The following is a 16,997-nucleotide window of genomic DNA, read 5'->3' on the forward strand; positions in this document are numbered from 1 at the left end:
CTAGGGTTTTGGAGATGTTCTGTCTAACTGATCTGAAAATATGAAATTTAAGCTTAATGATGGACATTCTGTGAGGTGCTATCATCAAGGATGAATCCTTTTTCGACGTAAATCCATGTTAAATTGACTTTAGAGTTATTCACCATCCTTATGTAAAACTTCCCTTTCTAGAGAAATACCCCATAATTTGTCTTACAAATAAACCAACATTTCAAATATTTATTACACAAAAAAACACACGGAACACAGTTGACAGACACAGTAACACAGTTGATGAAGTAACACAGGTGACAGGACGCATTAAGAGAACAACAGAAACCTTTCTTAAAGATAACATTTTTATTTTGATCACAAAAGTGATGAATTAAGAAGATTAAAAAACATCACAATACTTAAACTCATCTCATAGCTACTGTGAACATAGTTAAAACAATTATTTAATACATCTTTTCACATCCCTAACTTCTGTCCTTAACTCAAGTAGAATCCAAACATCTTCAACTTTAACATATTCTACATTTAAAAAACATTTTTTTCCTTTTATTAATCTCATGCACAAAACATTTATAACTCATCCTCTTGTATTTCATTTTTATGTTTCGTGTTTCTTTTGTTTTAAGACAGTTCACATCGCTGAGATCTTTGACCATATGTCTCTGTCGATCTCCACATGTCGTGAGGTCACAGAAGTTGGTGGAGGAATAATTCTGATCATGTCCTCATGTAAATACCACAGAACATCCTCCCGCTTAGGCCAGAAAAAGCGATTGACTCCAATCCGGTGCATACATTTAACCTCAACATGACTTTCATTCACCTCTTGTATTATTCCAGGATAAATGTTGTCATCATAATTTAAGATACACCACTGGCCGATGATGTCTGTGTTTTGCCAATGTATTTGGGCCTCATGCAGACTCTCATCCTCCTGTGTGGGTGCTGTTGCCTGAGCCTCAAAGGTGAAGGTTTTCGTGTTGTAACACTGACACTCCAGGGTCTGTCTTGTTGAGCAAAGGCAGCTCACATCCCGGTAACTGATTCGTCCCGGGGTCACTGTTACCACTTGGTGAATGCGCATGGTTGATGGCACCACCGGGAGACGATCTGGCATGCTCTTTGTCGATTCATCTACTCTATCCTCACTGATAAAGAAGAGTTTGACTTTGGTCTGTGCATCCACCAGTGAGTTGAAGAAGAGCTCAGGGTTGGGGATATCTTTCCCATGGCTAACAAGCCTGTCAGCAGTCCTTTTGAGGAGGCCTCCAACTCCATCTGGAGCACCCTTACCATGGCTTGCCTCAAAAAAGTTCCAGGTGCCTGACTGGAAACCACACTTTTGCAGCTTAGTACAAAACAGATAGAAATTGCCTTTCTGTCTGTATTGTGTGCACGGCCCATCACTAAAGAAATGCACAACAGTCACTTTGGGATAGGAAGCCCTGACCAGGTTGAGTATTGGGGATAGGTGGGTCCATATGGCTGCAGGGCCTTTCTCCTTTGATGGACTGATTGTGCTAAAGCACACATGCTCTTCCACTCCACCAACATGTAGAACTCCAGTGTGGAGAGTTGCCTGCTGCTGGTTTGATGCAAAATGTACAGCTTGGATTTCAGAGGAGTACTTGCAGGCGTAATTTTCGGAGAAATCGACATGAATTAAGCATTCATGATCCGTCATGCTCCTCTTTAGTTCCCGGTAGTAGGTGAATTGCTGCTTTATGTTGAACTGGTGTCTTTTGAAGTGTGTAAGTTGGCGCTGGAAGAGCTCGAGTACATCCTGCAGAGTCGTTTCTGTCTTCTTTTTCATTGTCATTTTGACAGCCATTTTTTCTTTTTCACCTTCCTTGTTCTTCTTCTCTCTGAGAACAGTCTCCGTTTTCCACTGTGTGATAAAAACACTTGCTTGCAAATCTCCCTCACTTGCGACTGGAAAGTCTCTATCTTTGCAGTTAGGACATTCATTGTACATGCAGTCTTTTGACTTTGAGTCACAGCATATTGACTCTGCCATTCCCTCCAAGTCAGTTCTCCCAATGAGTCGGAGAGAATGTAGTTTCTCTGCAAGAAAACAAAGATTTTCATGTACCTTGCAAAGGCAGGTCTCTCTGTCTGCAATGGATGGCTGGACTACCCAGAAGGGCCGCATACGGCAGAACAAAGAATATGAGATCCTGCAGTTGGGGCTCTCAAGGAGGAATCTCCTGTGCAGGTTTCTCATGGTGTCGTTTAAGAACCTTTTCTGTTTTTTTTTCTTCCCTCTTGTTATTGTTTGGGATTTTCCAGCTGTGAGACGGCTATTCTCATCCCTTGTCATGAAGGACAGAACGTTGTTGCCCAGTTTATAGCATAAAGATCTATACTTCAACTTGTTGGGGATGGTGGATATCTCACTGTGGCTCTGTTGTTTTCTTGAAATTGATAGGGTCTCCTGGATTCTTTTTTTGAACTTGTATTTTTTCAAGATCCTTCCTGACACAAGAGCTGCAATTACCTGCCTAGTCTTTTTGTGTGTGGTAGAGGCATACTTTGTACTAATGTTGTCCACTAGGGCATGGTGGAAAACTAATGTTTTGTGCACTTCTGTAGGCACAGAAATCCTTCCTAACAGGCGCCTGGTTTTTGATCTGGGTGACTCTGACACTTGCTGTAGCCTTCTAAATCTTTTTCTATATTTGTCAGTTTTTCTCTTCTGTTGTTTGAGTAATTCATTCAAAGCTTGAACCTCCCTGTATAACTTGGACTCCCTTCTCTTGACTTTCTTCCTTCCAGCAATTCTCTGTCTGAAGTGATACACAAAGCAATGGATCATGTATTATATGCTTACTGAATGGAGTAATGATGACAAGCAGTTACTAGTGTCTTATCATGTATTATCATTTCATAATCAAATCTATTCTTAAACTTGTTTTCTGTGTTTCAATAAATCTTTACCTTGGCATGTCAGGCTGTGGAACATTTTCAGGACTCTGGGGTGGGGTAACCTGATTCTCTATCACTTTCTTTCTCTCTCTGCTCTGGTGTTGGGCTCTTCTCCAGTATGTTCGTTTCCTTCTCTTCTCCCTCTCACTTAAATCTTTTACTGTCTTCACCTTCCCTAGGTTTTTGTTGTCATGCCATGTCTCTCTGTGTTTCTGTAAGTATGCTGCCCGTCTCTGAGGATCAGAATTACGCCGTGCCCTGTACTGGCGCTGCTTCTCTGCAGCAGATAACTTCATCGCTCTAAAACACAAATAACTCGGTTTAAGGATCATGTCAAACCACTGAATATCAAAATCATCCATACCCTGTGAAGTTTCATTTCAACATTCAATATAAGCATAAACTATGACAATAAACTGCCAACATTGTCAACTGTGTTTATCCCTGTCAACCGTGTTACAGTTGATAGGTAACACAGTTGAGAGGTAACACAGTTGAGAGGTAACACAGTTGACATTTCCGCCATTTTAGCGTCTTGTGCTAACTGCAGACCTTCAACCGGTCACCACATTACCTTGATAAAATCATGTTTTTATGCACCCTCTCTGTATATTTGTAAATATAATATCTAAAGTAAGTTCACAAAAACATGTTGATAACACAGTTGATGATCAATTAACCCACTCTATGCGTACACTTTAATATTGATGAAATATTGAAGAGGAGAAGTACAAACTTGCCTCACTGTCTTCAGAATTCCCTCCAAAAAGGAAATGACATCACTTGATACTGTAAATATGACTTTGGAGCAAACCATTGATAATTTATAGGGGTGTTTTTAATGGGTAACACAGTTGGCAGAGATTTCTTGGACACGCACAAAATGGGTGATTTTATGTACACAAATGAGCCAAATAGTTTTGAAAACACCTTGTTTATATTCTAATGATTATTTTAATTAAACAATAATGAAAATTATTTACAAAAATATGTATGTTATTGCTTAACTGAAGAGCAAACCCTGACATTTAGCAAATCGGACAGCACCAAAACAGCAAATTCCAGCACTGAATATGCATTTTCTGCTAAATACATTATGTGATCTGTCGGCTTTTTGTATTAAATGAAATAAATATGTGCCCCAATATAAAATTGATCATTGCATTAATTTAATACTTAATAAAATGGATTACCACAACCTATGGACATGACATGTACCCCTAATTATAGAATGACTCGTGTGTGTGTGTGTGTGTGGGTAGGTGTACTTGTAAAATACAAATTAGGAAATATTTGACTCCAACTGGGGCAGATTTATTTCAAACATTTTACCAACACACTATAGGCATGTAAAAACAAGCTAGCTAGCACCAGATGCTAACAACAACTGCAATACACGTAAGGTCTCTCTCTCGCGCCACACACACCCTCCCGGTCCTCCCGTTGGCCAGTCGGTGCCTGCCGGTGAGCGTGGAAGTGTGGTCTGCCGCAAGCGGACGGCAGGAGCGTGGCTTTCAGCATCAGCTGTAGATGGTATTTTAAACTCGATGCGCTCTGAAACTACGGGGCGGCCGAGGACAAAAAATGCACATGCGTTAATCGCGTTCAAATAATTAGTGGCGTTAATTTTTTTTTGCGTTAACGCGTTATTAATGCGTTAACTTGACGGCCCTAGTATATATGTGAACATACATTTACTATATATTAACATTTATATGCATGGGGAAATGTATGTATTATATATTCACAATTATATGGGGACATGTATGTATTATATATTCACAATTATAAAACGGACAAGTCAAATCAAGCAATCTGATTCTTAGCCGTGATATACTGAGCGTATACCACGGGTAGAATTGTAAGTTACTTTTCAAAACAAGTCAGTATCCCTCCGCGTCTGAGAAAAACAGTATACAGTTGGGCTGAAAAGCAAACTGGAACAAGAAAGCAGCGGAGAAGTAACGGGGCAGAAACCCTCCTTTGTACGCAGCGGTCCAGACATAGACATCAAACGGCAAAACATATTCAGTGTGCAGTTCCTTTGGCATTAGGGCAGGGATATCTAGACACTTTCCAAGGTTTGACATAATGAATTGTGCTACTTTTAAAGCAAGCAACGATGTTTTCAAATCTGTAATCAAAGAGGTCCGCAAAAACGCTATCGACCAATCAGATTGCTAGATTTGACTTGTCCATTTTATAAATATATTTACATTTCTTCCGTTACGAAACAAACTTACAAAGCATAAGATGGAAACATTTAAGATTAACTTCGACCTCCGGGGGGGTCTTACTATAGTATTGAGGAGTGGATTGAGCAGTGCCTATCTCCAGAAAAAATGCACCTAAACGACGACATGCAGAGCTACGTGAAGAGCAGGTAGACCAACTGGAAAAGTACCACCAGTTCAAAAGCTTTCTGATGCGGGTTTTGAAACAAAGCACAGAAAGTGACCGTTAGTGGCCACAGGTGCGAAAGCTCTCTCCAGAGCTACTGGAAGCCGAATCTCGGGGACCGGAGAAAGTGGAGCAATATCCTCGCCACGCCAAGCAGCAGCCTAGAACAACCTCAACCTATACACGTAAGCCATGCTACTGATGCTGGACACTTTTTCAGTGGATGCACAATAAACGGCAACATAAAAATGAATGTAAATAAATAGCCAAATAACGGATCAACGCTCTCTGTCTAATATGTTCGCTAGCTGTTAGTGTTGTTGCATAGGCAACGGAGGGACTATTTTATTTTGAACATCATTATTTACTAATAAAAAATATTTAAATTAGAGGGTGTATTTTTCTTTCATATTGCCACACTTCGGTGGATAAACTTCTTCGCGTTGGGCCGAACCACGCCCCTTAGCTGTGATATAATGAGCATACCACGGCCTGTCGTGAGCTATTGCTTAATTATATGGGGACATGTATGTAGTATATATTCACAATTATATGGGGACATGTATGCACTATATATTCAGATTTATAAAATACCATGTACGTACCATATATTCCGAACATGAGTGCAATGTATGTTCACAATGAGGAGAAATGCATGTTCTGTTAAAAAAAATCTTTAATTCGTTTTTTTCTATCAATGTGTAACAGTTATCAAAATACTCATTAAAAGAAGGACAAGGAAAGAATAAAAGAAAAGGCCTATAAACAACACATTATGTAATGACTCAAGACCATTTTCACGTAATTATGTAATAAAACCCACATTTTGTAATAATCTGCTGCATTCTGTAATCAACAGCTTGAACGCAATATAAAATACATTTCCCTACATTTTGTAATAAATTATTACATTTTGCAATGGTTATTAGAAAATGTGTGAGTTGCCCTTTTAAAAAACTGTAATATTCATTATGTAACCATAACCAAACTGTAAATATATCCCTAAATTGATGTTGATATACATGTTGGCTAATAGTAATAGTAATAATAATGAATATGGTATGGTAACACTTGATCTAGTTTATACTTTTAAATTAATTATGAGTAACTCATGGTTGAATAAATAAATAAATAGTTGAAATGTTATTGTTTGCAACTCATTTTGTAATAACCACTGCAATATGTAATAATATATTTCAAAATCTGGCGACATGTATTACATATCTGCATTGAACTTGTTTCATAATGGGCAAATTATTAGAAAAGGAGGTGTTATTACATAATGAAGGGAAAATGTATTACATTTTGTATAGGTATAGTTAATAAATGATGCATTGTTATTTCATAATGGGCCAAAAAGAGCAGTCTGTTATCCTATTTAAATATCTTGTTTTTTGTTTCACCTGGTGACAACTTTAAACATGAGCTGATCACTCATTAAAACAAGGTCCGGAACAGGGCCTATTTAATCACCCATCTTGTTTTTTCGCTTTACTTGGTGCCTTAACTCACAAATTCTTGTGTTAATGGATTTTCTTATATCTGATGTCTTGGTCCCTGGATGGTGGTTTACTACAGCATCTGTGGAACAGAACAATTACAAATAATTAGAAGTTCACAAAAGACAGCAGGAATTATAACAATATCCATAATATCTATATTAAAGCATGAGTTGGCTTAGTGAATAATGTGGGAATGCAAATAGTGGAAGAATAGGCTTTGTACATTTTCATCTGAGTGTGGCGCTACTGGTTGGTATGTTTTATGGAATTTGGACGAAGCATCTGAATCTGTAACAGTTCTGTTTAAAACTTTTAAAATGTAATTGCATTCATCTTTAAAGGTAAGGTAAAGTTAAAGGTAAGTTTGAGAAACCGGCTCGAGATACACTTTTTGTTATATTCCATGGAATGCTCTTAACATCCCGATAGCAATGAATATCTTAAGTGCTTTGACAAATCCATTAAAACATGTCATCTGTGGAAGCCGTAGTACTGTAAAAAGCACGACCAATCATTTTAGCCGGCCCGGCTAAAATAACTGGATGGCCTACCTGCCTGTCAGCCTTCCATCTGTGCACAAACTTATCTCGTGCCCTCATTGGTCATGTGCACGTTGGTGTGTGTTGGAGGAGGGGCTCTGTAAGGAAGTGGCATATTTTTTCCGGCTGTGTATTTTCAAATTCTAGCGCACTCAAGCTGGTTTCTCCAAAATTACCAACCCCACCTTTAAAAGACTACTTTTATTGAATGAGAGTTTTACCTAGCACAATGAGTCTGGGGTGGTGGGAAGGGAGAACTGGGCCTCGGCATCGGCAGGAGTTGTAGTCGCCTATGAGTATTAGAATTTCGATGAACAAAGGCATAGAAAAACCCAGACACAAAGCTACAACCCTCGATTTTGTAAGTAGTAGTAGTAAATACATACGTATACAATATACAACAATACGCATAGTGCAATTAGCAGTACCAGTAATAAAATAACTGAATAAATAACTAAGCTGAATAGTGAATAAAGTGATATGTGAAAACTTTAAAAATTACAGTGAAATGAAATGACAGTGCGTTCCTCACCACTGCGATCTGGCTCCTCTGTCCTCTTGACTTGTGGTTTTGCAGGCTTAGTTCGACCTATGAATTTCAATAATACTGCTGTAAAATGTATAGTATTATGGGTCAACATTAAATAACATACATTGGAGAGCAAAATGTGAAATTCTATTTACTGTAGGCTATTATCCACACAATTGTCAGCAGGGGCAATAACAACTAAGATGTGAACTAACTTGAATACATTAGTCCACAACACATAGCCTAACTAATGTTAGCCTACATAGCTACTAACATCAGAACACATTACTTAACCAGCTCATCATCTTCACCAGTCAGAAAATGTCTGTTAGCCGCGATGCTAATTTCCGCTATGTTAAACTCCAATGACTTATGCTAAATGTTAGCGATCTAAAGGTCCGCTATTTTTGGTTGTTTTGGGTCGACCTCAGTTGACTTTAACATTGAAAATCTTCTAAATTGAATGTTCACAAAGCTGCGGACTGGTTATACACTTATACAAAGGGGAACTAACATAGCTAATTTATCTAACGTTAGCTAATGTAGCTGTTGTAGTGCCGAGAGACGGGACATACGGATTAAGCAACTAGACTCCTTGTAGTGTACATGCAGAATTATTTCAATTTAAAATTGTTTTAAAGGCTCGCACACATACCTGACTCGTGCTGTATTTTCCTCTCGTTTCTTTTTAATTTTCCGTTTCGAAGCACGAATGCTTTCTCTTTGACAGCGCCATCATGAACAGACAGAGGCTGAGGCACATTTGAATCTTCCAATCAGATCAATCTATTGCTGGAGAGGCGGGGGCCTCCCCGAAATGTATGAGATTGATTGGTGCAACACACTCTCACTCCATAAACGTCCAGGAGCGATGCTTGGTCAGGGTCCCGAGGCGTGCAGTTGGGACGCTCCTAGGCTCCTTCAGCTTCATAAAGGGACGCAAATAGCTTTCAACTGACTGCAATGTATTCCCATCTGCGGCGGGATTTGACGCTCATGGAAGCACGGCATTCATTTGTGTCGGCTGCCCTTAAAGGCAATTTGAGCGTCCATTCCCATTGGATAACGGATAATTGTACACCAGGAAGTAAGTATTCTCCTTACTGTCAATTGATTTGACAGTGATATCTCCACTACTCATCAACTCAAAAACACCAGATTATCCTTGTTGATTAAACGACATTGATAGGTTTTGTGAACATTTTTTTGTTGCCCCAGCTGGTCGACACCTCTTTTAGCAGAAACAAAGGCTACATTAATGTATTAAATCGATGTTAATCCAGGTGGATGTGAAATTAACGGACGTGACGTTGTGTGATTGCGTTGCCAGGAAACAGCTTTGGTTCATGTTAATTTACAAACTCTTCAACTACAACCGTAGTTATATTTAAAAACATGTTAGAAGGCCTCACGAAATACTTTAATGTAAATTAAAATTGAAATGTGAAGGAATGTGTGTACAACAAAATACATCCTTACGAAATACGAAACCGGAAACAGGCGGAGGCAAGATCCTCAGCTCGATTTAGCCGCTAAGCACGCTGGGATTTGGTGTTTATAAAATGTGAAATCCGAAAACATATTTTAAAAATAAAATAATACAATATTCCGAGTGTGCTTGCTTTTCTCTTTGAAAGTCATCACATAACTGCATTGTAATACACGGTTCGGCTGCATTAAATATGAAATATCTGCCGTAGTTGTATATTTATAGAGCCCTGATGAGAAACAAGAGGGCTTTGTAGAGAGAAACAGGAGGAAATGCCGCCAAACTGAAAACGTGACGTGGATCCTAAATATATCAGCAGTTAAGCAACATCTTACATTTCTTTTCACACAATACGCCTCCTTGCAGTATAAACAATAATTCGTCTGACTTTTATATTTGATCCAATTGGTAGATTGACTGTATTTACACCATAACGGTGGACAGCTGATAGAAACGGGGAACCTAGTGGTTAAAGCGCGTTATTGCATTTTCATTATTTTTATTATTTTTATTATTAGATATTGATAGAATCCCGAAAAGTATATTCATTACTCGTTATTCTCTACTAATAGTTAATTAAAGACTGTATATAATGACTATTTTGCACATCCCTTTCAAGATTTCAAGATTTTCTAAGGTTTATTGACATATCATAGTATACACAACTACGGTGTATTTGCATTTGTATTTATTTATAGAAGGACCATGCATACAAAAACATTAATCTCAGCAAAGAGAAGAGATGCAATATGCCAGATTATAGCTGATAGCTCATTTCCATCTGTGGTCCTCAGGCAGGTTCATAACAATCAATAAACAAATAATGACATTGCATGATCTCTATCAGTCAAACAATTTTAAAACCTGACTTAAGTACAGCTCAATAAATTAATACATAGTGCACTTGAAATACACTTACATGATCTGCTTAAACAAGTGCTTAAACATAGCAATGTTAACTATGTTTAAGCACTTATTTTAACTGATATTATACATGTATTATACTCTTATAAGATGTATGTAGATAGTAGGGATGTAACGATATACCGAATATCGCGGTAAATAAACTTCCCAATACCGTTGTGAGACTGACAAAATCTACCGCGATTTTTATTTTTATTTTTTTTAATATATTGTTTTTTTTAAACACTTTTTTTTTTTAAACCTTTATTTAACCAGGTGGTCCCATTGAGATCATCGATCTCTTTTCCAATAGAGACCCCTGTCCAACATGGCAGCAAGTAGGTTACAACATGAAAATAAAACAACAGATAACACAAAAGGACATCGTATTTACAGGGCCACATTTACACACCTAGAGACATGTACCAACCATATATTTATATCTCGCCATGTCAATAAGCCTGCGTTAGACTTTTTCGCTGTCCGTCATTTTGACAGACAGGATCGTAAAATATCCGTCATAATCCCTTATTACCCGTCGGGTCTGAACAGTTCACGATAGAGCATGCTCGTGAACTGTCAACGGGGCGGGGGGGGGGCGGTGTTATGCCGTGTGTGCATGCACCTCGCGGGACGCGCACAGCGTAAAGCAAAACCTCCCAGACATGTATTGATCTGTACGGCAAAGTACGGTTTGGAAACTATATAATTTCCTTTTGGAGGGCATGCATAAAACGGCATAACACCAGAGCCTGGCTGCGGGGAAACGTTGGCGCTGTTCCGAGTTTGTTCTAATCTGTCAAAATGACAGACTGCTTTCAGATTTTTCCGTCATTGTTAAATAAAATATTCGGTTAACGCGACCACTGGTGTCCCAGCAACATCAGTACCAAGCGAGAGAGTTTTTTCCATAGCAGGGGGTATTGTAAATGCCCAAACATCCCAGTTTATAAATACCTGGAAATGTGGACATTCTCATATTCCTAAAAACCTGTCTGATGATGCTGAGTGAGTGACTAGTGAGTTTGAGTTGAGTTACTTGAAAAACTAAAGTGAAACTTGATTTATTTTATTGCAGGGTCTGATTATTAAATGTCCTTGCAGTGGCATAAAGAAAATGCTTACTTTATTTGGTAGTACTAGTAGGTACAAAAACACTGTTTTTCTTGTTCCAGTCTGTTACTGTCACTTTGTTTTTGACACTTTAAAATACTGCTATCCTACAAAAATGCTGTAAAAATCAGATTTATTATGTAATAAAAAAACATTTTCCGAGTAAAAAAATATTTTATTGAAAAAAAAATATCTGAATTTTTTTTCCCTTCCCTTTATTATTCAATATCGCGATACATACCCTACCGTGGACTTGTTATCGCGAAATTATCGTACCGTGAGTATTTGGTATCGATACATCCCTAGTAGATATGGAATGCCATTTAAGCCCAAATTAATTAAATAAATAAATACATCAATAATTAAATAAATACATATATATATAAATATGCCTATGAAATAAATTATGAAATAAATAAATGAGGCAATAAATATGTAGGCCTATACATGTACATTTAAATACACATTTATTTATTTCATGGGACTTTTATTTCATAATGAGACATTTATTTCAAGAGACTTTTATTTCATAATGACACATTTATTTATTTCAAGAGACTTGTATATCATAATGACACATTTATTTATTTCAAGAGAATCGTATTTCATAATGACATATTTATTTATTTCAGATGACTTGTATTTCATAATGACGCATTTATTTATTTCAGGTGACTTGTATTTCATGATGAGACATTTCATGATGAGACATTTCCATTCCTTATATGCAAATGAATGGGGCGTGGTTAGCTCACAGATCCAGAGACCCAGACCAAAGCAACAGCACCACAACATTGACACTAACTGGTTCTTATCTGGTCCGCCCAATGCTGCTCTTCTGAGAGCAACCGCTCTGACAGCTCTCTCTAGTCTCTACTGGGAAACAGCTAAAAGTCCTTCTGAAGGTAAGCAACGCTACACAATTACACCCAGTCTGAGAGTAAAATATTTCTCGAAGGTTCGTTTTGCTTTCTTACAACGTTAAGTTAATGTTAACGTAACCTTAAGTTTGCTAGGAGGCTATTGTTACGAGCTAGCTGTCTTAGCTAACAACAGTTAGCAGCTAACGTTTTCTGCAGTTTGTGTTGTTCTGAAAAACGTGATGTAGTTATTTAAGGGTATGTTAAATTAACGTTATTTTACAAGTTGAAAGAGTTAAGTTGTGTTTAAAATCGTCAATGTAATGCACGTTAGAGGTTTTTAGTTGGACGTGAAGTTAGCTAACGTTAACTAACTCTACCAGGTTAGCATGTTAAGTTGTACTTTCTGTGGCAGCTAGCTTAATACAAAGAGGGGTTTTGTGCTTCATTGCAAACTTTTCTTTGTTAATCTACCTGAAACTCTAGGGACAGTTTGTTTCTACTCAACTATACAGACCATTGTTGAGGAGATGCTAAACATACTGTACTTTAGTTGGGTCCAACATATACCTTGAGTAATGTTACTTTGCTGCTAAAAATGAAACATCCTTATCAGATGAGGACATCACCAAAGTGTGTGAGTCTTTCAGGGGATTTGATCTGTTCTCTGCATGTCGTACACACTGCTCTGGTATTACTTATCTTGTAAAATGTAAGTCTCGCTCTTGTCATCGTTCAGGCTTTGCATTTGAACTCCTATGACTGGTTACGGACTTGAAGGGAACGCCTTCCTGACATCCAGGAAAAAGGTGAGATTCTAATACATTTGAATGCCAAAAGCAAGTTATTGTTTTAACTTTTTAAATATGATTGTTTTGGGGCATTTCTGTTTTATTGGACAGAGGCAGTAGAGATCTACTGGAAACAGTGGAGAGGGAGGAGATGATATGCAGCAAAAGGCCCAGCCGGATGGTTGCTGCTCCGTGTGGAACGTGTTCTATCAGGTAAAGCACTTTGGTACCCAGTTATTTATGGTATTGAGTTTGAATTTAGCCTTTGGAATGTAATTTCCAACAGTGCATTATAAAGACTGAAAGATGTAAAGCTTGACATGATTTGGTCTTTTACTTAAGAGGATGTTTGTCCTCCTGTGTTGTCTTATTTCCTTATCTTTCTTTCAGGTGTAACATCTACCAATGGTACATGACAGAGACCTCCTCCACCTCTTTGCTGTCTTACTAGTCAATCCTTCTGATCAGGTCCTTTCCTAAATAGTGGTAAGTTTTACAGTTCAGTGTACGTTCATTTAGCAACTTAATGCTTTACCGCTGTTGAATAAACCCTATATTGCTAGTCATTTTATTAAAACTACGATTTTAAACTTTTTGATTCCAATTACAATAAGTTATAATTGTAAAACATATCTTAACATCCATCAGCAATCAATACAACAAATCATCCAACACTAAATAGAAGAAATCTGGACCTATTTCTTTTTATACAGCAGCGTGTTTTGGGACTGCTCATTGATGTCATCAAGAGCCATTGAGTCTACCTTTTTGTAGTCGGCCTCTCAGAATGTTTATCATTTCTTTGTCTCTTAACATTCCTATAATTTTTTTTTTTTTTATTGTTGACATTGTTTTGTTCTTTATTTTTGTTGTGAGAATCACTTTGCAATTATTGTGTAAGTGCTATATAAATAGTTATACTAATATTATTGTTGTTACCATCATTACTATTATTAATAAGGTCTTCTTTGTTTTCTTTATTTATCGCTGCAGAAAGGATCATGCCAGCCCACATCAAACACCTGATCAAGAGCTTGTGAACCTCACTGCTGCGGACACCTGTGTGATATTCGACTGGAACCCTGAAAATGACCTGCAGGTACGATATATATATATCTGCTCTGTCTGTCCTAAAGATAGTTCAATAGGGCTACAACAACAACAGTCTTTCCGTTTATTCCCTCGGTTCTTTAAGTGTATATTTTCCCATTTAATGCTTAAAAACTTTGCTCTTTTGACCCCTCTTTTAATTTTTTATTTCAGGCTCAAGCTCGGTGTCATCGTTTTGGCCAGTCTAAGGCGGTGAAGGTGTACCGTCTGATCACTAGAAACTATGAGAGGGAAAAGCTGGATAAAGCTAGTCTGAAGCTCGGGCTGGACCGTGCTGTCCTGCAGAGCACGAGTGGGAACAAAGAAGGCAACAACAACGGGGTGAGAAAAAGAAAATCTGTCATATTTCTAGATGCCAAGTCATTTTTGGGTCAGTCGCTGTTGCAGTACGCTTAGTTTAATTTCAAAAAGAGTTTTCTAAATCCACTTGTGTAAATGTCTCTCTGCGTCGCCTTTAGCCGGTCCAGCAGTTCTCCAAGAAGGAGATCGAGGACCTCCTGAGGAAAGGAGCCTACGCCGCCATCATGGACGAGAACGACGAAGGCAATCGCTTCTGTTAGGAGGACATCGACCAGATCCTGCAGCAAAGAGCCACCATCACCACCATCACCAGGTATGTTCTTAGCAACACTAGCCACTTGCGCTTTGTGAGATACCAAGTACTTGGTTATTTGAAATGTAATATTGATGATGTAATAATTAAAACTAGGGATGGGTACCGAGCCCCAGTATTAACGGGGCCCGGGGCTGAATTATTAAAGACCGTGGTACCGTTAACGTCCAACGTTATTGATCTTTTTATCGGTACTAGAGACATTTAAAAAATAGATGTCATATGTATTATATCTACACAAACATTATATCTCAGTCTTACTGTCGCCAACTCCATTTCTAATATGCAAAAAGACTACGAAGTGCGTCTATGATTTATTTTCGATCTTTCCAATCCGGACGAGAGATCTCTCTCCCCTGTCGGTGTGCGAGGGGGTGGGGCAGTTTACACACAGAACCTGCTACATGCATGCAACACACACACACACACACACACACACACACACACACACACACACACACACACACACACACACACACACACACACACACACACACACACACACACACACACACACACACACACACACACACACACACACACACACACACACACACACACACACACACACACACACACACGTGTGCGCACTCAAACACATGGCGGAGAGAACTAAGCGCCCCGAGGGTAGTTATGTTACCCGTCTTGAGCATGGATGTATAATAAGAACTGGATACAGCGTGGGAGGCGGGGTCTCATTCTTTCCTATGAGAGCTGCTCATTGGCGCATGAAGTCAAAATGGCCCAACTTTTGAGAGAGCGAAACGTCACAGATTACCCAGCATGCCTGGCTGTCAGAGCAGAAGAACCCGTTTGTGCGCTCACAGAGCATGCGCCCCTTAAGCCCCGCCCCCCCGAGCACACACTCTCGGCTCACTAGAATGAATGGAGAGAGAGAATAAATCTAGATTCGGCTTTTAGTGCATTTTACAATTTTAAGGACTTAATGATTCTAGGGCTATACAATAGTTCATACTGGGTAGTTTATTTAGTTTCAAAAAAATTATCCACCGATTTACAGACGTCTCTTTCCCAATGTTAGTCAAGGGGAAAAAGTATTTCTGGGCCGGTGGACGTCACAGACTGATAAGGAAATTGTAGTACCGCCGTTTGGACACAACGAATATTTTCCTCAGAGTCCGGCGCACTTCCTGGGGGCTTGGTCTTGAGGTGGAAAATGCTCGTTGCCAAAAGTGCAATAAGAGTTTAGCATGTATGTATGTATGTATGTATGTATGTATGTTAACTCAATGATACAAACATGGGTTAATGATTAGAGGTAACTGAGTTATTTATTTAGTTAAAGTTACAGCTATTCTGTTTGCAGTTCTATCATCACATAATTTAATACGATTTGTTAAAACATTGTTGTTTCTTATTTTCAGTTTGCTTCAAGCAGTGGCTGTACGAGAAAGACGTGGAGGACCAAGAAATGCTGTCCAGATTGGCAAAGACCGGAAGATACATAACAGAGAAGATAATGGATATTAACAAGAAAAATAATGTTTATAATTTCTTTGTTGCTGTTTACATTTTGAATTATATTTGTTATTTTTAAATCAAATGCATCTATTTTAGATGATATATTTATTTAGATGTAAGTTTTTTTTGTAATATTATTGTATTAGGTATAATTTATTAAATAAAAATACTGTTATGAACACTATACAATGTCTTTATTTTGATAGTTACCAGAGTACATTGTATATTTAATACTGACATAAGCTGGTGATAGATAAATGCTGGTCTGCTGGTCTGCCAGCAGACACATATTTATAAAGAAAGAAACAGAAGGGAGGAAATGATGATAGCTAGACTCAGAATAAATCACACAGCATTGAATGGTACGCTGCATGTCATGGGGGAAAGTAACAGTGACAAGTGTAGGAACTGTGGAGTTAAAGAAAATGTGGAACATCTATAAAGCTGAAAGAGAAAAACTAAAGGATAACGTTTTAGAGGCAGAGAGGGAATGGAGTGTGGTTGGTATTTTGGGAACAAAAGGAGAGGGAGAAAGAGCTACCAGAAAGGCACTGTTTCAGATTATGGGTGAACTGTTCTCTGTAGTCAAGCTAAAATATGAAGGAGATGGAAACTGTAATGTAGTGAATCCTAAATATCCAAACCATCCACACATCTATCTCTTTCCTTATCTATTCATCTACCGTTCTGCTGATTTATCTCACCATTTACACATTAATCTCTCCATCCATCCATCTCCTTGCCACT

General features: G+C 38.2%; 1 protein-coding gene and 2 long non-coding RNA genes across 10 annotated transcripts; 1 reads left to right on the forward strand and 2 right to left on the reverse strand.

Moving 5' to 3' along the window:
• Positions 1-205: 205 nt before the first annotated feature.
• Positions 206-4,152, reverse strand: LOC307025901 (uncharacterized protein). Its single transcript, XM_079660878.1, has 2 exons — positions 2,932-4,152; positions 206-2,780 (listed from the first exon to the last, which is right to left on the reverse strand). Exons 1-2 carry the CDS (start codon positions 3,279-3,281, stop codon positions 626-628), a joined length of 2,505 nt encoding a protein of 834 aa, XP_079517004.1. The 5' UTR covers positions 3,282-4,152; the 3' UTR covers positions 206-625.
• A 2,321-nt stretch (positions 4,153-6,473) lies between these two features.
• LOC307023514 lies at positions 6,474-8,636 on the reverse strand. Its single transcript, XR_013803727.1, has 4 exons — positions 8,545-8,636; positions 7,893-7,949; positions 7,582-7,650; positions 6,474-6,900 (listed from the first exon to the last, which is right to left on the reverse strand). It is a non-coding gene; the product is annotated as an uncharacterized lncRNA (long non-coding RNA).
• Positions 8,637-11,931: 3,295 nt separating this feature from the next.
• LOC307025624 lies at positions 11,932-16,817 on the forward strand. Of its 8 annotated transcripts, none has more exons than XR_013804211.1 (8): positions 11,936-12,299; positions 12,994-13,063; positions 13,157-13,258; positions 13,436-13,531; positions 14,039-14,144; positions 14,309-14,476; positions 14,614-14,768; positions 16,154-16,816. It is a non-coding gene; the product is annotated as an uncharacterized lncRNA (long non-coding RNA). The 8 variants fall into 8 exon arrangements; XR_013804213.1 differs by lacking the exon at positions 11,936-12,299 and adding an exon at positions 12,311-12,512; XR_013804215.1 differs by lacking the exon at positions 11,936-12,299 and adding an exon at positions 12,335-12,352.
• The last annotated feature ends 180 nt before the right edge of the window (positions 16,818-16,997 follow it).

Source organism: Notothenia rossii (assembly GCF_949606895.1).
Source record: "Notothenia rossii genome assembly, chromosome: 11".
NCBI classification, from domain to species: Eukaryota; Metazoa; Chordata; class Actinopteri; order Perciformes; family Nototheniidae; genus Notothenia; species Notothenia rossii.

Bases quoted from the DNA above. Each gene is read 5' to 3' on its own strand.
- LOC307025901 (XM_079660878.1), bottom strand. From the start codon at position 3,281: ATGGATGATTTTGATATTCAGTGGTTTGACATGATCCTTAAACCGAGT. The intron at 2,781-2,931 runs GTAAAGATTTAT...GTATCACTTCAG, and splicing joins CCACAGCCTGACATGCCAAG to ACAGAGAATTGCTGGAAGGA.